The sequence below is a fragment of the Poecilia mexicana genome, unplaced genomic scaffold, assembly GCF_051168715.1.
Source record: "Poecilia mexicana isolate PSO_F unplaced genomic scaffold, ASM5116871v1 scaffold_5, whole genome shotgun sequence".
NCBI classification, from domain to species: Eukaryota; Metazoa; Chordata; class Actinopteri; order Cyprinodontiformes; family Poeciliidae; genus Poecilia; species Poecilia mexicana.
This window is the reverse complement of record NW_028263374.1, coordinates 4,958,248-4,980,346: the sequence shown is the minus strand read 5'-3', so window position 1 is coordinate 4,980,346 and position 22,099 is coordinate 4,958,248. Positions and strand designations below refer to the sequence as shown.

The following is a 22,099-nucleotide window of genomic DNA, read 5'->3' as shown; positions in this document are numbered from 1 at the left end:
AGAGGAGGTTATAAACTCCCTTTTACAATGTGACCACTTATCAACCATTATCACCCTGGCCTTGGGACTATTACGGTCATCCAAATATTGTTGTAGTGTTGAACCGGGAATGATCTTCAGTCCGGAACTTTGCTGTTAAGTTTTCACACACACACACACTTGTTAAAAAAAAAAGAGAAAAACAACAAAAAGACGTATCGAGTGAGAAAATTCCTCCAGAGCAGGGCCAGCTGCGCCGTGTGCTGCTTGTTTCTCTCTTCCTCTGATGATGAATGCAGAGGTGATGTGTTTGTCTGAGGAAGAGAGTCGAGGGGAAGCCTGATTTCCACTCTGTTTTATCTGTGCCCCGCAGCCCCACACAGTCTCCCTCGCCCGATACCCCGCCGCGCTTTCACAGGCCCCGGGGTCCCACAGGAAGCAGCACTCTGCAAAGGCCAAAGGTCAGGGAATGACCGTTCACCGATACACAACGCCAAGCGGGTCTGCTGAACGGCTTTGGCTCAAAAATAAAACTAAGAAGTGAGTTTCAGTGCAGGGAATTATTTTAAAGTAGCAGAATATTGAGGAAGCGACGTCTGCGCCGGCACACATCTGTTTCCTTTTTGTGTTTACGTGCGTCGTGCTGCGCTTTCCTGCTGCAAGCTCATTTATGCAGTATGGCTGGATCTTTCTCCTTTTTTTTTCTTTGCTTTAGTCTAATTTGACATTATAAATATCACTAAGACAAAAGTGTTTGACAAGGTTCCTGTAAATATTAAGCGTTATCTAGAGATTCACCGATCAATCAGCCAGAGCTTGAAAAGAGCCGATTAGCCGTGTGCACCAAACGGCGAATGAAAACACTGGAAAATCAGATTTTCAGCCATGTTTACTGAAGGCACTGGCGTTCAAGCTTTTCCTACTTTCAGTCCATAAATGCATCCGTTAACACTATCGTCGTTAATTGCACCTTTAATAAAAAGATTAGAGGTGAAAAGATTTGATACATGAATGGAGATAATCTTGTGACAAAAAAAAAAAAAACTAAAAAGAAATGTAAGTGGCAGCTTTGTTGCACCAAAACTAGAAACTCCCACCACTTTTGGTCCATCAACCCGTCGATTAAAAACTTGCTCTTTGACGAAATGTACTGGGGTTTATTAAAATCAGCACAAATAGGAGCTAATCTTGCAACTTGTTAGTCTTCTCATACTATCAAAAGGACTCCAATACATATCTTTTTTTATGAGTAGTAGTTCTTAGCAGAAAATAATCAATAACCAACAGCTAAAACACGTACAATAAACTACATCCTGCATCATTTCTGCTCCATAAATGCATCAACTAGCAGCTTCTCTTTCCTTTCACGCACTTTTTGAGTGGAATTAAACTTACTCAGTCATGTTGTAGCGGCAGAAGAGACTGCAATATTGGCAAATCAGACCTCAAAGGAAAACTGGAAGTCGGTATGGGCAAAAAAAAACAAACAAAAACCCCCCAAAAAGAAACAATCTGTGCATCTCTGTGACAAACTGATCTGACAAGATGACAAAGATGAGGAAGAGTGTGAGGTGCTATTGCACGGTAGCGATGGTTTGTAGCAGGAAAATGATTTGTCTGCAGATAAGACTCAAAGTTAAACTGTCAGATTAGGTTTATTGATCCAAATAAATGCAAAAAAAACAAACAAAGAAAAAAAACAGATATTAGATGGGGAAAAAAACGACATATATATTTGTATAATTAGATATTTTTTTGGAAGAAAGGCTGATACTGTCCAGCAGAATCCAATTCACAGAGTATGACTTGTTTAAGTAATTAATTCTCTCCCCCCTTAAACCCCTCAACTCACCCCCACACACAAAAAAACAAGCATAAACACAAACCATGATTTGAGCAATAAAAAAAAGCAGAGAGAAAAAAAATCACCTCAATAAAAATTAACCATTAACTAAATGATTACATGGATGCTAATAAAAGCAAATCTGATTTCAAGTATTTCCTTTCAGACAAAATACAGATAAGCTATGGCAGTATAAAATAAAAACATCTCATACATGACCAGCATGCATGCATCACTGCAATCCCCCCTCTCCCCACTCATTCTCATTAGTTTTTTTGTTGTTGTTGTTGTTTTGTTTTTTAAACTATTATTTCAGTCATTGCATTTGGGATGGGGATGAATTTCGTCGTTGTTTTTTAAATGACTAACTCACATTAAATACTCTGGTGAGGAAGGGTTGTCGCTGGTGGAGCCGGTTTCGTGGTAGCAGTTCGCACCGGACAGTTTCTCGCATTTAAGTTTGTACGCGTCCCTCTCCCGGACCAGCCTGCTCAGTTCGTGCTTCAGCTGCTCCACCTGCGTCACCAGGCTCGTCTTCTCGTGCTCCAGGATGTGCTTCTGCTGCACGCGCTTGAAGCGGCACGACTGCGCGTAGCCTCTGTTCTTCAGGGTCCGGCGCTTCTGCTTCAGCCGCATCACCTCCTCCTTGCTCAGGCCCCGCAGCAGCCGGTTGAGCTCCCTGACGGACATGGAGACCAGCTGCTCGTCCGAGAAGTGCATCTCCGCGTTGGACCGCCGGTCGTGGCGGCCGTGCTGCGGCTGCTGGAGCTGGTGATGAGCCCCGAGGACCTGCTGAGCCTCCGGCGACTCCGGGGACTCGCTCCCCAATTCGTCTTTCAGATAGGGGTCTTGGCAGTGGCTGCCCGGGATGCCCTGCATGTCGGGGTGACCCGGGAGGCCCGGGTAGTGCTGGACGGGGTCGCTCAGATGGCCGTAGCCGTCGTAGTCCGGCTGGTAGGACTGCGGGTGGTGGCCGTGGGGCGCAGACGGGTGTCCCTGCTGCGTCGTGGCCCCTATTAGGGCCTCCATCGCGTCCTCGGGCGTCAGGCCGAAGGCTTGGGGGTACATCTGATGAGGGTACCCGCCGTTGTTGTTGGGTATCCAGAACTGGTCGCTCCCGGGGTTGGTTCTCTGCTCGTTCGGGTTGACGTTTGGCGACGAGGGGACCGAGTTGCAAGGCGTGCTGCCCGGGGTGGAGGAGACGGAGTCCGGTCTCTGCAGCTGGCCGCACGGCCCGATGAAGGAGCGGTCCAGGCTCTGCATGGTCTCCTTCTTGACGCCGAACTTCATGAAGTCAAAGTCGTTGGCGAAATCCATGGGGAGTATTCTGCAGACCCCCCACCCTACCACCACCACTCCAACTTAGGATGTGATATAGAACAAGGTGGCCTCCTCACGCAGCTCCAAGCGGCCACATATATTTCATGCAGTGAGAGGAGAAAAAAAGGGCCTTACTTGCAAAAAAGAAAAAGGGAAAGTACCTCCAAACTTTAAAATCAAGTATTAAAAAAATTAAAAAAAAAAAAAAAAGAAAAAAAAAGTATCTTCCACACCTAATGAGCGCTGCCTGCCGGGAGGAGGAACCTCCAATCTGAGAGTTGTGAGGACTCCTGAACGCTGGACGCACCTCTGTGAGCTCAGGAGAAGCGCACTTTCTTCATAAAGCTGAACTGACACGAAGTCACGCCTTCCAGACTACACCTCCACGCTGCTCTCCAATGGAAACATGCTGAACAGGCTGATTTGCATAAAAGCTATTCCGTGTCTCCCCCTCCTACCGTCCACGGGAGAAGCTTTTTTAAAACAAAACACCAGTATGTAAAGATTGTTGTTCTACCCATTTTAATTTAGATTTGCTTCTGACTCATAGTGGTGTGTGCTGCCAAACTGAATTTTTAGAAATCAGCGGGGCATTATTAATCCCTTATCACTAAATAAACCTAAACTAGATTGGGTCTGAAATATCATATTTTTCCATTACTTATTTTATTTTTTGGCTATTTATTTATCATAAAATAAACAAATAAAAATAAATGATGATAGACAAAAAGAGGGCAGAGAGTCAGGTCATTTAAAACAACACTGGTTTATGTTGTCTTCCGAGTTGTACTTTTGTGAATACTGACATCTAGTGGATAAAAGATCACACTGCAGGTGCAAGATGAGGGATTCCCCAAACTTAAAACTGTGACGTGCCAAGGACCAAGTTCAGTGCAGCCTGTCTGCTTTTTGCATCAACAATAAAACAGTGCTGTTTTTAGATCAAGTAAAAATAAAAAAAGATACACTACAGCAAACATAATACTGACAAAATAAATGCTGGCAATACGAATATTGACAATATTTTTGCATGTGCCTTCTTAGAAACTTTATTAGCAGTTTAGTTGCAATTACGTTTTGCTGATTTTTTTTTTTGAGACAGATTCATAAGGTGGATGAAAAAGGAAATAGTTACAACATTTTTTGACTTTGCACGTTTGTTGTCTTCCAAACCGTTTTCCTGTTTGGAAGACAACAAGCTTGGCCAGGTTGGATAGATAAAGTCCATGACCATCAGTTTTCAGGTTTTACCACTAATTCTCAATATATTTTTGGTTTGGACTTTGACTGGGACACTTAATCACACAGACATGTGTTGTTTTAAACCATTTCACTGTAGTTCTGGCTGTACGTTTGGACTGATGCTCCTGTGACCACCAACATGTTCCACAGTGGCAAAGTAATAAAGTGAAGCCTGGTTGTCTGCCAGGTTTATAACACACTGGGGTGAAACCCTTATGTCAAAAACTAAACAGGCATTGTTTTGTGCATAGGTTTTCTAACCACAAGCTAACTTGCAAACCCAGTCCTTGGTTGGAACTTTGGTTTTTAAAAGACTTTTAATTAATATATTCCCCTCACACACACACACCTACATTGAATTACTGTGACTATTAACAAGAAAAACACGAAAATGCATTTTCGTGAATACTAATTCTCCTCAACAAAGTAGGCAAGACTTCTAACAATTTGCTTCGTGCCAAATTTTCTGTGTTCTTGACTATTAGGTGCCTTGACGTCAAGTTATCACACCTAAGCAATGGATCTTCTTCACCTCCTCCAGAGTTACCATGGAGATCTTGGCCGCTTCTCTTATGTAATGTCACCTTGACCAGCCTGTCAGTTTAGGTGGAAGGCTGTGTCTAGGTTGTTTGTGGTCGAGCTGTACTCTCTCCATTGTCAGATGATGGGGATAGTGTTTTCCTTTACACTATCACAGCTTTAAACTTCTCCTCTACTTCCGCTCTGGCGTGTCAGCTGTGTTCCTTGGCATTCATGATGCTGTTTGTTCACTAATGTCCTCTAACCAGCCTTTACAGAAAGCCCAAAAAGAGACTAAAAACCTGAGTGATTACACACAAGTGTCAACAGGTATTCCTACTGCAAAGGATCTCAAAGGGTTACGCAGCGCGCCCTGAGATGACCCTCTGTCAACGCTTACTACCAGTGAAAATCTCACTGACAAAACATAAAGGACTTGAGCCAAAACCAATAGAAATTACTGTAAAAGAATGGCCTGGCATTGTTTTAGCTAGTTTGATTTTCTGGGAATTGAGGAAAAAGAGGAGACAGTGTGACTGAGTAAGGATTTCTCAGGGACACATACCAGGACATGTGCCAAGAGACCCGAGCGATTGTATAAGTTATGGGAAACATAGGACTATAAAAGCCAAACAGCGCATATAGTAATTACCGTGCGTGAAAACATGAAGCCCTCTGAAAATGTATTCCGAGCACGCAAAGCAGCCGCCAATTCCTAATATATCCATCCCCCTTTTGCACATTTTGTCACATTAGAACCACAAAACTTAGTGGAATTTATTGGGATGTTATACAAAAGAACAACACAAAGTGGCACAAAATTGTGAAGGAAAATGATACATGGTTCCTATTTCTTTTCCCAAAAAGAATGTGGGATGCATTTATGTTCACACCTCTGTACTATAATACAACCAAATCAAATCTAGTACACCCAACTGCCTTCAAAATCGGTAAATAAAGTCACTTTGGGTCAAATGTCTTCTCAGTATTAGAGCTTTTCCGAGAAGGAACCAAACCTAGCAAGACATTGGCCTAAACTAAAGAGAAGCAACCGAGAGACCCACAGGACACTTATGAGTCTTGCTCTCCACAAATCTGTTCTTTATGGGAAGTCACATTCATAAGAAAGCCATAGAAAGTTATGTTTGCCACATAACTGAGGTAAGGGTCACAGCAAACACGTGGAAGAAGGCACTCTGGTCAGATAACACCGAAATGTATCATGTTGGCCTACATGCAAAACGCTACATGCAGCAGAAAACTATCAGCTCACATCACCCTGAATGAAAGAGGCCCTTAAAACATCACGGAGTGAAGACGCTGTTTTTCAGCAGGGACAGAGGAGCTGATCAGAGCTGATGAGAAAGACGAGTTGAGCTGAATACCAGGGCAAAATGGGAAGAAAACCTGTAAAAAGCTGCATTTGAAATCCAGAAACCTAATCTCTACGCAGACGCACTAAAGAAACCTGGCAGTTATTAAAGAGAGTAAATTATTAAAGGGTCAGTATTATGTAAAATCAACTTTTGTGAGCTTTACATCATGTTTTGGTGTTATTCCCTCATCAAAAACATACCTTGATTTTTCTTGCATGTTTGAGAAATGCTTTTGTCTCCATGGCAACCATTCAGCTAACGCCTGGATGGACTTCGCTCCGCCTTGGAGATGCAGCTCCTCCTCCGCAGCTCCAGTTTCCAAGTTTCTGTCTTACATAGCAGCTCCTTCAGATTAGACAGCAGCAATTAGCAAAGACCTGGTGGAACTGCTGAGCTCATTATACAAGCTCCTTCTCAGTGAATCTCTGGAAAAAACAATGTTATGATGACTTCCTGAAGGTTTCAGAAAGAGCAGGAGCTTTTAAAGAGACCCAGTTTCAACAAGGTCACATTTCTTTTAAGTCATATTTGATATGTACAGCATTTTTATAGCAACTGAAGGGAACACAGTTACTTGATTGTGCTATAAGATGATACTTTATGTCTGGCAAAATACATGAAACTGCTATGTCTGGCAAAATACATGAAACTGCTCCTTTAATCAGCATTTGTTTTTTTCTTTTTCATGAAGCGCAGATCAGAATAGGCATTGTTGGCCAAATTTGAACACAAACATGAATTTTCACTCCACGTACTAACATTTTAAGTATACATCTATACAATTAGTAAGATATAAAAAAGTTGATATATATATACACACTGCTCAAAAAAATAAAGGGAACACTCAAATAACACATCCTAGATCTGAATGAATGAAATATTCTCATTGAATACTTTGTTCTGTACAAAGTTGAATGTGCTGACAACAAGATCACACAAAAATCATCAATGGAAATCAAATTTATTAACCAATGGAGGCCTGGATTTGGAGCCACACACAAAATTAAAGTGAAATGTTCCCTTTATTCTTTTGAGCAGTATATATATATATATATATATATATATATATATGTATATATAGATAGATAGATATACATACTCATCTATCTGTATTTTTTTATTTGACAAATGATTACAAGACACATTTTAATTTATTAAACATCATTGTATATGTTAGAATGGCCCAGTCAAAGCCTAGAGCTACTGTAAGTTCAGTTGAGGATGTGTGTCATTCTATGAAAACTACAAACCATTTCCATCCTATCTGACTGGGCTTGTGCTATTTTCACACTTTCTACTAATTCTTCAGCGCCTGCAGGAACATATTTTCACTGCATTTCAGTCTGAGGTTTCAGAATAAAAGCCCTTGAAGACAAATGTGTGCAACGCTATTCATGTCTTTATTTGTATTTTTTTTTTTCGAAAACCACTTATTGTTTCACCACTTTCCAAAATTGCACTATTTTGTGTTCAGTTTATTACACAGTTCCAAATAAAGCACACTAAATACATGTGAACGCTCTGCAAGGCTCTGTATGTTTATTCGTCACCATGGCGATGCCTTATCTGCATCTGCAGGCGTCTACAAGAAATGGGTCACAGCTCATTTCATTGGGTTGCTGCTTTACAGACGATGAGGCTTGAAGGATGAACACTTTCATTTTGCATGGATCCTGATTGGTCTTCCAGCACCTGCTGGGACGTTTTTCAGGTTTTTTTGGTTGCCAGACAACCATAAGACGACCTTTGAAATGTAGCTAGTCTAAACTCATCCAGTAACACCAGGACAGTGCATACCAGCATCTCTTCCAGCAAACAACAATAACCACCACAAGCTTCTTTTTTTTCTCCCTTCCTAATTCATTGTTCAGTCATTTCTAAGTGATACTCTATGCTACATAGAAACAAGCTTGGACGAAAACACAGTGACAAGATGGATAGAAGTACTTTTCTGTAAATATTGTTTCAGTTATTCGTTTCTAATTGAAGACACAATTCATTTAAAATGTTTATCTGTTAAGACAACATCTGAGAATCTCTGTTTAAAAAAAAGCAACAAATTGGAGAATCATTTTTACGCCTCAACTCCACGTCTTTGCCTTTCTGTCTTAAACTGTACACACAACATCTAGGCCTCAGGGCAATGCTTTGTCTCTTTGGCTATTTTGTAAACACAAAAGTCTATAATAAAAGGTGAGCTTCGTTTACTGCTCAGTCCAGGTATAGCAAACATGGAGCGAACAAGCAGCATAAGAAGAAAGACCATAGCAAGACAACATAAGACGGAAGTCATGATTGCGGGAGAACAACTCAGGTACGGTGGGAAGGCGGGTGAGGGGGTGAGAGTACGCTATGTGGGTTTATGGTTCAGATAAAGTTCAAAACTCATCGACGACTTGAACATGGATTTAAGGTTGAGGCTTCACGACGGAAAGCTGATCAAGGATCGGCGGTACCACCTGCGGACGTATCCGAACTGCTTTGTGGCGCAGGAGCTGATCGACTGGCTGGTGAGTCACAAGGAGGCTTTGGATCGAGCGACGGCCGTTTGTCTCATGCAGCACCTCATGGACCACGACATTGTTCATCACGGTGAGAGGTGCAGATACTGGATGCCTTATCAGTGGTACCCATGTCAACCCTATAACCCAAATAGTGGATCAGCAAATCACATGCAAGGAACTTAAAGGGGAATTATGTATTTTCCAGGCTCATAGTGTCATTTTATAGTACAATCCAGGGTAACACTTTATTTGAAGGGGGGGTGAATAAGACTGTCATGACACTGTCATAAAGATGACATAACACATGTCATGAACATGAATAAGCCTTCATGAATATTTATGACTGTTGTCAGAAAGTGTCATTCGGTAGATTATAACACTTTTAATACAAAGTTGACATTATTCAAAATGTCTTTGTTATGACAACTTGACATTAACCAAGAAATCATTACTGTTTAAACTCTACCTTTAATAACATAAAGTTACCTAATTTTTAAAGTGCAATCAGTAATTATTTTATAACAAATTTATATCAGTGATGATTTCTTGGTTAATGTCAAGCTGTCATAACAAAGACATTTTGAATAATGTCAACTTTGTATTAAAAGTGTCATAATTTACCGAATGACGCTTTATGACAACAGTCATAAATATTCATGAAGGCTTATTCATGTTCATGACAGGTGTTATGTCATGTTTATGAAAGTGTCATGACAGTCTTATTCACCCCCTTCAAATAAAGTGTTACCCAATCCAGTAACTGTTAACTTCAGTTGTACAAATGCTGCATATGTCAAACATGACTTAAAAGAAATATGACTTGAAATTAGGCCTCTGTCTCTTTAAGATGCTCCTACTCTTTCCAACTTCCACCATCAAGACATCATCACAGTCCTTCTCATTATGCTGTTTACAACCGTTCTTAAGCGCCTTTCACTGAGAATTCATGTGATGACGTCAGCAGACGTGCAGTTCCACCGGGTGTTTGTTAATTGCTGCTGCTGCTAGTCTGAAGGATAGTGGGGGAGGGGTGCTCTGTGAGGCGGATGCTTGTAAACTGTAGCTTTGTGGAAATAGGTGGAGCTTTGTGAGAGCAAGCTTTTAGGCAAACCATATGGTTGCCACGGGAGATTAAAGTATTTTTAAAGAATCAAAGCAACACTCCAGGTATGTTTTATGTTGAGGGAATAACATTATACCATGATATAAAGCTAAAAAAAAAAGTAAATTTTACACAATGCCCCCCTCCTCTTTTATTGCATTTGGACATCTGGATATGCTAACGTTCTAACCAAGGCTGGATGAAGAGCGGGGATATAAGGGACCGCAAACATGAGATGGTCATTGGTGACAGACTGGTTGGTCTTAATTTTTTTCAGAAACTTCTGATCTGTTTGAGTTTTCACATACAGTCATCTCCTGGGTTTACTGTGAACGATGTAAAAAAGGTTAAAAAAAAAATCCATGTAGCAGCAGACGTGGACAAAAGTACCAGGTTGGTGTCAAAGGTCAGAGGAGAGTGGGAGATTCCAATCATTGATGTTGCAGCAACAGCACCAAAATATCTGAGGACATTTCCGACACTTTGTTGAATCTGTATCACAAAGAATCAAGGAAGTCCTGAAGTAAGAAGGGGGTCTGGCCTGTTACTATCAATGTGCATGTAATAATGTGGCCAGTCAGGGTGAGCAAGTGTAATTTTAGACATTGGGTATGAAAACAGTGGATGTTTCTGAAGCGCTCTCTGCACATGTTAAACAGTGTGCTGCTTTTTCTCCTTAGTCTGTGACAAGAGACCCGAATTCAAGGATGCCAAACTGCTGTATCGTTTTCGCAAGGATGACGGCACATTTCCCTTCAACACTGAAGTGAAAATCTTCATGCGAGGGCAAAGGCTGTATGAAAAGTAAGAACTCGATACAAAAAAAAGTCTGTCGACTGAAAATAGCTTGCCCAGATAGCACAGAATCATTGAAACAACATTGAATCAATGTCAGCCAGAAACATTGAATCAACGTTGAACGCTGACATTGAAACATCGAAAGTGGTCGGTGACTTGTATGTTGAATCAACGTTAGGGTTTCAACCATTACTGACATATCAATGTTGATTCAACCATCATCTGTATGTCAACTTACATGCCTATTTGTGTTGATATTACATTGAATCAGTTAGGAATCCACGTTGATTCAACCATTATCTGAACGTGGATCTGCATGCATATTTGTGTTGATTCTACATTGAATCAGTTAGGAATCAATGGTGATTCAACCATCATCTGAATGTGGATCTGCATGCATATTTGTGTTGATTCTACATTGAATCAGTTAGGAATCAACGTTCATTCAACCATCATCTGAACGTGGATCTGCATGCAGATTTGTGTTGATTCTACATTGAATCAATGTTGATTCAACACTCATTTGACTGTGGATGTACATGCAGATTTGGGTTGTTTTCATATTGAATGAAATCTAAGGATTTATGTACATTTTAGGTCTGATAGGTCTACATCATAACATGCCACTAAAAGTTTCTTCACTGGTGTTAAACACTATATTATTGGCAGATGATGGGTAAACTGTGTACAAAAGTTTAAAAATGACAACATGGGTTTGATTTAACATTTTATTTAAGAAAAGAGGGACAGATCTTTAAACATATTTGATTCCTTTTTGACTGTCAAAACAACAGTCTGTTGTCCACAGAAGAACAGAGTCTATGAGGTTAAGCTTTGTACTGTATGAAGTAGGGAAACAGTACAAGTTGTGGTAACCCCAGTTTGACTCTGGTTGGCGTCACTTTGATTCCTTGTGATGTCTTCCTCTCATTCTGGCGCATAATGAAGCCACTTCTTGACAGTTTTGCTGCAGTCCTCAAGAGTCAGCTTTCAGTCAAACTGCAGAGCAACAGCTGAAAAAAATAAAAGTGAGGAAGGTGCCGGTTAGAAATATGATAAACATTTGAAAAGTTCTGAAACACAATGAAAGATTAAACAGTGTACTGGTTACAGGTCTGAGAACAAATACAAACCATATAGTTCCCCATGTACACTCACTGTTAAATTAATATCTTAATCTTTCATTAATATTTATCTTAATGTTTACATATACAACTGCATTTACCCATCAAGCTGCAGTATAGTGTAGGATTTATGATATTGATATTAAATCAATATTTAAAATAAAGGGCTGTTTATCAGAAAACCTAAGGATAAAACTCAGGGAGGATCAGGTTTATTTAACACACCAGAGACAAATAAATCGAACAAAAGGTGATTTATAGTGTAGTTGGAAAAATTATAATTTATACAGAATAAACTTCCATCAAATAGCTGGTTCAATCTTCCATCAACTACAAATATTTCCAAATAAGTTGATTAAATTCCTTAAAAAGTGTCTATATGCTAATAAAGATCCCACACAAGTAACAATAGTCCAGTTCAATTTAACCAGTTACCAATCCAAGGATCAACAGACTGAATCAGTCATTAGCAGGTTTAGTTCAGTGTTTCACCTGCCTTACATGTTAAGTGTTTCCCTTCTGCCTCACCTGGATTGAATCTGTGGATGATTAACAACCTTCTGTACTTCTTGATGGCTGCAGACGGTCATGTAATCATCCAACTCAGCTGTTCTGATACAGAGGTTCATTTAAGCACGACCCTAAGCATATCATAATAAAAAGTTAAAAACAAGTGATTACTATCACAACAATTTAAAGCCCACCTGGAGCAGCCAGCCTTACACTTTCTTGTCCACCACATGCTCTCCCAGACCAAACAATAGGCCCCACCCTATTTTAAAAACTCAAATCCCACAAAATCTCACAGGATTTCATACTTAGGCCTGGAGTGGTGGGTAGGATGAAAATAATACAAAAGGAGACATGACCTCAATTATTAAAAATATCCGTTTTGCCCCAAAATAACCAGGATTACTATGGGCACAAAACAATGCCCTTATTTTTCAATAAACACATTTAAGATCAAAGTAATATTGAAAAATTTACCATAAAAGTGCTCAGCGGAGAATTCAATTCAGAAGCCGGTAGCAAACAAGCCAGCAGCAAAGTGGCTTTTTGGTTGGGACAAACCACAAGTGTAAAATTGGGGAGGTGGACTGTACAACTCCTAGTACAGACTTGTAGATGTTTTTGTGTCAACACATTATGCACAGTCAGTAATAATATTTACAGACAAGTAAGAAAATGTACAGAAAGGAATCACAACCTCAACATGTTCTCAACATGTAGTGCTTAATTTGAAACATGATTAACCCCCACCTAGTAATAAAATGTTCTGACCCAGAGCTCAAGGAGGGGGAGGGAAGAAGGGATGAGAGAGGGTAAAAAGGAGAAGGTTGGGAGGAGCGGCTGGGTGGGGGAGGCTTGGGAGGGAGTAGGGGGAGATGAGGAGGTGATGAGGGATGCAACAAACTGCCCAGATTGCACACAATGGTAAATCAACATTGAATTATAGTCAGAAGGGTTGATTTTTGGTTGAGGTCAACAACTGACGGTTGATCAACCATCAAACAACCATCCACCTCCAGCCAAGTAACCAATGTTGAAACTGTGTCATTGAGTCAATGTTGTTTTGTGGTTGAAATCTAATGAATGAAATGCTAATGTCTGATCAACGACTGATCAATGTTGAATTAATGTTGAATCAATGTCAGCTGTATTCCCTCACCCCTTCCCCTCCTCTCCTCCTCATCAGCGCTCTGGGTCAGAGTATTTTATTACTGAGCGGGGGTTATCACATTTAAATTAAGCACTGTAGAGGATAGTGGGTGCTGATTCCTTTCTGTACATTTTCTTACTTGTTCATAACAATTCTCACTGACTGTGTGTGTGATATATTGACACAAAAACATCTACAACTTACTACAAGGAGTGGAGCGGTCCACCCCCACCATTTACATGAGTGGGATGTCCCAAACACACAGCCACTTCGCTGTTGGCTTGTTGGCAAAAGATGTTAATTCAATGTTGAATTGTCATTGAATTTGCTATGGGGAGGAGGGGTGGGGCTGGGGTGCGGTTTCAAGTCGCTTAAATGTCTGATTATAGACTGAGAAAGTCTACCGCCTGTTGAGAAAGGTCTATTTAATGTTAAAGTTACTTTCCCTCAATGGAATATATACTAGTCAGTCCCAGTGACCGTTTCACTCACGGTTTAGCCGATGTGTTTCCTGGGTAAAGATCAACCAAAAAACGCAGACCAACCTCCCCGCCCCTCGCTCAACAGTTTCTGGTAGCGCAGGTGATAAACGTCAGGGGCCTGGTGATTCGTTAGGGGTCCGGTAATTAGCCCCGCCCCCCGGCCCAACGCTGACTTGTTCCGCTAGTGAATCTGGGTACAGAACGGAATCACAACTCAGTGTTGTCAACACATAGTGCTTAAGTTAAAACGTGATTAACCCTCACCTAAAAGGGGTTGTGCTGTGGTGGCGCAGGGGTTAAGCACAAACCACAATCAAGGGCTCAGTCCTTAACACAGCTGTCGCAGGTTCGATTCCTGACCTTGGCAACCCTTGCTGCATTACCCACCTTCCTGTCAATTAACTATCAAATAAAGGCCACTAGCCAAAACAATCTTTTAAAAAAATAAAATGTGAAAAATGAAAAACCCTCACTTAAAATTAAAGTTGTTTCACCGGATTGAGGGGTAGATGGGCCCAGGTGGGGGGAAAGAGGTGTGTGTGTGTTTTTGGCGGGTGGAGGGAAGGGGGTTGGGCGTTTGAATGGCAGGCGGTGGTGAGGGGTGCAAAAAACACCTTACATTGATTGAACACTTTGATTACTAGTTTTTCCCCAAACCTTATCCTCAAGGCAAACTGAGGATAAGGTTTTGCTTTCAGTTCAGCAAAACCTTGTTAATCAAATGTTAATTAAAATCATGTGTGCTGAATTAGGGAAATGCCTAAAACTTGCAGGGCAGTGTGCCTGGTGCCGGTGCTGAAAAACACTGGATTCGATGTGGCATTTCAATCAATGAATGTTAATTGTCTAGAATTGAATGGTTGTTTGATGGTTGATCCAGCTTCTGTCGTTGACCTGAACCATACATGCAGCCTTTGTGATCATAATTCAACATTGAATTAACATCGTGTGCTATCTGGGTAGTTCTTCCCCAAACCTTGACATCAATCAAACTGACCTGCGTTTTTTCAGTTCAGCAAAACCCCGTTAATCAGACGTCAATTAATATCATGTGTGTTGAATTAGGGAAATGCCTAAAACTTGTAGGGGCTGGAGGACCAGTGGTGAAACACACTGGATTCGACGTTGGCATTTCATTTATTTGATGTCAACCACAAAACATTGATTCAATGACACAGTTTCAACATTAGTTAATTGGCTAGAATTGAATGGTTGTTTTATAGTTGATCCACCATCAGTTGTCGACCTCAACCAAACATGCAACCTTTGTGATGATAATTCAACATTGAATTAACATATTTTCCAACAAGCCAACAGCGAAGTGGCTGTGTGTTTGGGACATCCCACTCATGTAAATGGTGCGGGTGGACCGCTCCACTCCTTGTAGTAAGTTATAGATGTTTTTGTGTCAATATATCACACACACACAGTCAGTGAGAATTGTTATGAACAAGTAAGAAAATGTACAGAAAGGAATCAGCACCCACTATCCTCTACAGTGCTTAATTTAAATGTGATAACCCCCGCTCAGTAATAAAATACTCTGACCCAGAGCGCTGATGAGGAGGAGAGGAGGGGAAGGGGTGAGGGAATACAGCTGACATTGATTCAATATTGATCAGATGTTGATTAGACATCAGCATTTCAGTCATTAGATTTCAATGACAAAACAACATTGATTCAATGACACAGTTTCAACATTGGTTACTTGGCTAGAGGTGGATGGTTGTTTGATGGTTGATCCACCGTCATTTGTCGTCTTCAACCAAAAATCAACCATTAATCAGACTTCGGCATTTCAGACATCAGATTTCAACCACCAAACAACATTGATTCAATGTCACAGTTTCAACGGTTTGATTGGATGGTTGTTTGATGGTTGATCCACCGTCATTTGTCGACTTCAACCAAAAATCAACGATTCTAACTATTTTTCAACGTTGATTTAACATCATGTGCTATCTGGGTGGTCATGTGACCGGGAGGAGTACCGGTCACATGACCAAGTGATGGACTTCAAATGGATATTTGAAAAATTTCAAATATCCATTATCATTTTTAAATAGAAGTTCTTGAATTTGATTCAAGTTGTGGAAAAGTTGGCAAAGCAGCATGTTTACCACTGTGTTACATCACCTCTTTTCCAGCAATTCTCTGTAGAAGTTTCTGAGGTAGAAAAAAAAAGAAGATATGTTTCTGAAAGCTACATTCAGAGAACACTCTTTCCTGTTACAGCTGGCTGCTTCGTTTGCATAGCACCACAACTCTGAATACGAATCCATGTAGACTTAGCTTTAAAATTCAGGAAGTTTGTGGTTGGTTGGTTTTCTTTGCTGTGATGACGCCTCTGGTAAAAAATAAAAAATCGATATTTCACCAATATATTTGTGCCATGTTTGTTCAAAAATGCTTTTGTAGGTTGAGCAGCAGAGTTTAGTCAATGAAAATCTTACAGAATGCAGAAAGAATTTAGTGTTTCACTTTTTTCTTTTTTCTTTTTTTTTTTTTTACATTTTATCATGCTACAGCCTTCTTCCAAATTGTATTAAATCACTAGCAGAACTCCACTGGACACTGGCAGGGAAAAATATGGTAATTGTTTTATGGACATAAACCACATAATCTGCGTGTTGCTCAACCAAGCAGCAAGTAGATGAATTTTTTCCAGAGTTGTGGCAAGATTAAAAGGGAACAAGCAGTTTTTTTTTTAAGATTTATTTAAAAGCAACAAATTTTTTAATGTAATATTACGTTTCTGTGAAGGAAGATTAATTGCTTTTATCACATCTGAGGGGATAAATAACTGTGGATTATTACAAAAACTAGTGATCTACGTATTTCCTTTCTCAAATTTCCAGAACGTGTTCTGAGAGAATTTGTTTCATGATTTCAATCACCGGTTCTTTTCAGTCTCGTCGCTGACAAAAACTCCATCCTGCAGCTGAGAGAGGAGCACGGGGTTTCGTATCAGCGCTCGTTTCCAGGCTACCAGCTGATTGACTGGCTCCTCCAGAACGGGGAGGTGGAGAACCGGCGTCAGGGAGTGGACCTGAGTCGGGCGTTGCAGGAGCATGGCATCATTCAACACGGTGAGCGCAGAGCTCATTTGCACTCCGGTAAAGGGTAAGCAGCGGCTGCCGGCGGTGAGTGGCCACTGGGGACTTTTGGCAATCAAAAGCAAACACACACCCATTCATTCTTGAAACACGTTCCAGTGTTATTTAACGCATGCATTCCATTCCCATCACCAGTGACAAAGAAGCATGACTTCTTCGACAGCGGGCTCCTCTATCAGTTTTGCATCAATTTCCGTCGGCGCCGGCGCCTATCTGAGCTGCTAAATGAAAGGGAGCAAGAGAATGACGGGGCTTCCATCCAAGAGGAAAACAATCTCGACAGTCCGTTTTCTCTACGCAGAGACCCCATCCAAGAGCATAACAGTGCTTTTCAATCTAGTTAATACCAAATTTTCTGTTTTCTAGTTGTAAAAGTGCACTTTGATTTGAATGTTGACTTCTGAATACACTTTTTTTTCCCTTGCAGTGGGGCCGAGTAAAGACATAAAACAGATCACAGGTGGCCGGAGATCCAGTCTGAATTCGCTTCAGCTTCATTCTGGCGGATTTCAAACTCTCGGTCAACTCTCTTCAAACTCAGTCGTGAGATGTAATCCTAAATCAGGCAGGTGGAACGATTGCATTCAGAGCCCAGATAAATGAAATATGATGTGTTAGCGGTAGAAAATCTAAAAGTCTTAAAAACATAGAAAGTTGACAAAAAAAAAATCAGTTTCCCTTGTTTTTCAAAGATATATATCTTTAGATTGATAGATAAAATTATTTAATCCTAAGAAAATGTATATTTTTAATTTATTTAAAGTAAAGATAGATTAAATAATTTCAGTTTTGGGACTTTTTAAATCTTGAAACTGTGACACGTGTGGCATTCCGTACATGCTTCTTATTCTTGTGTGACATGTTTACATTTGGCCGAGTCTTCCTTTTACAGTCGCATCTGTGCAGCAGTATCTTCATTTCATTTATGGCTGCTCATCTCCACCGTCCAGCTCGTTTATGGCCGATAAGGCCTGTTAATCTAATGATAATCTAGAGGAAGTCTTGAAACATCAAAGCCATTAGCATTTATCAGCCTCCACCTATTACCTATCGAGTGAGTTGTAGTTATTACCTCCAGATACGCAACAGGTCTTCCACAGAAAGTGCTGAGTTTGCTAGAGCCATCAGATCAGAGGTGGTGTATGTAGGCTCTTCCTGCAGAATGAAAGGTGAAAGTCATGGTGACATTTTCTTTGGACCCTGCTCCAGATTGTAATGGAGCAGTTTAATGAACTTCATTAAGGTGTCGCCCAAACCATTGTGTATTTGGGGTGAGGGTATGGCGTTATTTCCATGCTAGGACAATTTGAAAGAAAAATAATCAAAAAGGTTTCATAGAACTTAAATTTGTATTTTTCTTCAACAAACCTATCTTTAAAACAACATTTTTGACCATAAATTGATAGTTCTGGGCCTCCTCCACCCTTCGGTGTATATATAAAGATACAGTTTTGTATTTCTGTATGTAGTGCTGCTCCCTTATTAGACAAAATTACACAAACATTTTCATTTTATGAACTCGGATTCAAACTTCAGACTGAATCCTGGAAAACTTGTAAATGATGGTGTATGCCCTCTAGTATAGCATAGCAAAGCATAGTGTAGCATAGCATAGCACCATATTCTGTTCAATAGGGGATTGCTTATAAACCCAAACATCTTTTCTGGCTTTACAGTTTTAAAAAGACATGTCACATGTCAGGAGTTACTGGCCCCTGGAGCACCCTTCATCAAGAAAGTGCTTACGGTGAGTGACTGTATGTGAGAAATCATATTTAGTTTACATATCACACACATGATTGTAATGCTTGTAATATTTTTATTATAACGCTTCTGGTGTGTGGACCAGAATAGTGGAATAGTCTATGGTGGGGACTAATGGGTATCCTTAAAGCTGCAGTATGTAATTTTTATGAAAAATATTTTTAAATTGTTGAAACTCTCACCATGTTATGAGACAGATATTCTGTGAAAAATATTGCTTGGCAGTGCTAAGACCCACCCCCTGGCTCTGATTGGTTGTTTTTGGTCGGGAGCGGTGCCTTTCTTCAAATGGCAATAGTAGCTCAGGGAGGAGTTGGAGGAGATTGATCCTTTCACAGATTATGTGTCTCATATGATACCGTCAGGACATGGTGATAGTTTTAACAAATATGAAAAAAAAAAAAGAAGCTGCCTATAAAAGTTACATTCTGCAGCTTTAAATGAACTAAACTGAACCAGACATGTTAGTCACACTCAAGTTCGTCCTTGAAAAACGACGATTATAACTCAGTGCTACCTGTAAGTTTGCATTTCCCACCAACTGTAAGATGTATTTTAACTCACCGTGACTCCAGGTGATCGGCGACGCCCTGGGCTGGGGCATTGTGGTCAGAGGCAGGGCTCCCTGCTATGTTCAAGCCGTGGATCCTGGCAGCCCTGCGGCAGCTGCTGGAGTTAAGGTGAGAGAAAAAAAATTGACAAATAAATCACACGACACAGTAAAACGTTAAGTGTTTAGACAGAAGTGAGATCCATTAGTGTAACCAATCTCCATAGATACGGCAGTTTGTGTGCCAGGTGCATGGCAGGTGTGTTCTTTACCTGGACTACAAGACAGTGACCAGGCTGGTGATGACTGGACCTCGTGTTGTTGTGCTGGAAGTTATGGAGCAGCTGGAATGAAAACTACGTCTAAACAACAATAATGTTAATAAATGTTGAATAGGAACAAAACAAATGATTGTGAATTAAAAAAACCAAAAAACAAAACGAGGTTATGAGGACTACAAATACCTCGCTGTTCACCTGAACAACAGACAGGACTGGAGTGAAGCCTTCTACCAGAACGGACGGGGCAGACTGTACTTCTTACGGAAGCTTATGTTATTCGGAGTTTGCAACAAGATGCCGCAGATCATCTGTAAATCTGTTTGAGACAGTGTAATATCTTCTGCCATTATCTGTTGACTGGAAAAAGGCTAAAGCCGAACAAAATAAGGCTGGTTCTGTTCTGGGGACTCCTCTTGAACCTCGAGAGATAATTGTGCAAAGGATTCTTCATAAAATAAAAAAAAACATTACAACCATGAGCATCCTCTTCATTGTCATACAATAACGGTGTCTTCAGTCAGAGGACTCTTCAGATTTGGTGTAACAGACTGATGCTATTCTTCCTGCCCACAGCCATCAGCATCTACAACAACTCCACTCTAAGAAATAATCCTGTAAATTTACAGTAAAATACTGGCAGCTATAGACGCCAGAAGTTTACTGTAAATGCACAGTAGCAGTACCGTAATTAATCCTGACAGTAGATTACCGTCAATGCAAGTACGGTATAGATACTGTGAAAGAACGGTAAACTTCTGGCGGCTGTAGCTGCCAGTAGTTTACTGTTTTTTGAAAGAACGGTAATCTACCGTTTTTCTGAAAGAACAATAAAAAAAAATACTGGTAGCTACAGACGCCAGGTTTTTTTTTTTTTTTTTTTTTACCGTTCTTTCAGAAAAACGGTTAAAAAAAAAAAGCTGCCGTCTGTAAATACCAGTATTTTACTGGAAACGTACCTTTTCAATCCTGTAATTACCTTTTAAAGTGTTGTACTGCAAGTAAATACTGTCAAGACGCCAACACACTGCATACATAGTATCGCCTACAGGGTTTATTAGAAATAAGAGCGAGCTGCTATTCCTGAGGCTGCAGCTCACCCCTCTGACAAACCGTTACACTCAACTGAATAGCTTCACTGCTAACACACTGAACTCTCCGCTCGTCCGGTGTTCTGTCAGATCAGCATCAGTCCTGGTCCTCCAGCTCCCCTGATCCCCCGCCCACATGACAGGTCCATCATATGTGAGGGGGAGTCAGCAGAGTCAGACAGGGGAACCCCATAACACATAACAATGATCACCAGGCACGTGCAGGGGGGGGGGATGTTTGAGCACCTACCCCTTTAGTGGTCTCTGCAGGGAGCAACTCTTTAGCAAACACCATCTCTTTAGGGAAACTGACAAACCTATCTTTGAATTTGACTAAACAAGTGTTTAATTAACATTGTCGTTTTAACATACAACACCAACACTGGTAATTAGGCCCGAGCAGCAAAGTGCTGCGAAGGCCTATTGTAATCTAACACTTTTGATTATGCTCTGTGGATTTTGATTCATTTCCTAAAAGATTTACTATGGAAAGTATTTTTTTTTTCTTTCCGTTTAATATTGTCTTTAAATGCTGGTTCTCTGAGATGCAAATACAAGTAAAATGTCTTTCCTAGGAAAAAAACTGTATTGTACAATTATTTTACGGTAGTTTACTGCCAGTCATCAGTCTTGATTGTGATAACAGAAGAAGACATCAAATTGACAATATCCTACCGTATTTTGGAACAACAGCATGTTACTGCTGGAATGTCGCCGTAAGTTTACAGCCATTTCTTAGAGTGTCTTTGAAGTAGGGTAAAATACGGAATCGTCCCGTATTGAACCGATACGAGACGCGGTTTGTTCCATATTTCTATAAATGTCTGATACACACGCCTATCACACATATCGACACTAAATATAACAACAATGACCAAAATAAAACACAGGATATAAGGTCAGCTAAACTGTCATGGCCGGAGCTACACAGGACCCGCCAGAACGCAGCACGAACGGCGTTGCTGACATGGTTGCAACCCGCGTTTTTTATATTCTCCACCCGAAACTTAGAAACAAGAACTCTTGCAAAAATACAGACGTGAGAGGGAAGACACACATTCCAGGAAGACCAATGTCATTGAGGATGAATACAGACATTGTTTTTAAAAATTTGAGTCGGCGATATTCAGTGGCGCAGTGTGCTGCTGTATGATATCAAACAGAATGGATCAGGAGAGGGACACTGCAGAACCGTCAGAATCAGACATCAGCGACTCGTGAGGCCAACATGGTACAGAACATTTTGATATAATTTATTAAGTTTCTTATTGTGCTTTTAGTAGCCTACCATGGTTTGATTATGATTCTTAAGACGTTGAGTTTGGATGATACGTTTTTTTATATATAAAAT

The 22,099-nt window shown here is 40.5% G+C and overlaps 2 protein-coding genes across 3 annotated transcripts; one reads left to right on the top strand and one right to left on the bottom strand.

The window, feature by feature from the left end:
* Positions 1-1,615: 1,615 nt before the first annotated feature.
* Positions 1,616-3,600, bottom strand: LOC106906267 (transcription factor MafB-like). The gene has a single exon (XM_014971467.2). The coding sequence runs from the start codon at positions 3,137-3,139 to the stop codon at positions 2,192-2,194; it is 948 nt and encodes a 315-aa protein (XP_014826953.1). The 5' UTR covers positions 3,140-3,600; the 3' UTR covers positions 1,616-2,191.
* A 4,597-nt stretch (positions 3,601-8,197) lies between these two features.
* Positions 8,198-20,136, top strand: LOC106905589 (DEP domain-containing mTOR-interacting protein). Of its 2 annotated transcripts, none has more exons than XM_088005386.1 (10): positions 8,198-8,232; positions 8,495-8,593; positions 8,693-8,871; positions 10,566-10,689; positions 16,860-17,038; positions 17,201-17,404; positions 17,493-17,630; positions 18,742-18,812; positions 19,405-19,509; positions 19,628-20,136. In XM_088005386.1, the coding sequence occupies exons 1-10, from the start codon at positions 8,213-8,215 to the stop codon at positions 19,730-19,732; spliced, it is 1,224 nt and encodes a 407-aa protein (XP_087861512.1). In that variant the 5' UTR covers positions 8,198-8,212; the 3' UTR covers positions 19,733-20,136. The 2 variants fall into 2 exon arrangements, with proteins under 2 accessions (XP_087861512.1, XP_087861511.1); XM_088005385.1 differs by having other exon boundaries at positions 8,212-8,232; positions 19,607-20,136.
* The last annotated feature ends 1,963 nt before the right edge of the window (positions 20,137-22,099 follow it).

What these genes read in the sequence shown, in the direction of transcription:
- LOC106906267 (XM_014971467.2), bottom strand. Translation starts at nt 3,139, where the DNA reads ATGGATTTCGCCAACGACTTTGACTTCATGAAGTTCGGCGTCAAGAAG.
- LOC106905589 (XM_088005385.1), top strand. Translation starts at nt 8,213, where the DNA reads ATGGATAGAAGTACTTTTCT. An exon ending in TAACAGTGCTTTTCAATCTA is followed by an intron (nt 17,405 to 17,492) that starts GTTAATACCAAA and finishes TTTCCCTTGCAG; the next exon opens with TGGGGCCGAGTAAAGACATA. An exon ending in TCATCAAGAAAGTGCTTACG is followed by an intron (nt 18,813 to 19,404) that starts GTGAGTGACTGT and finishes CCGTGACTCCAG; the next exon opens with GTGATCGGCGACGCCCTGGG.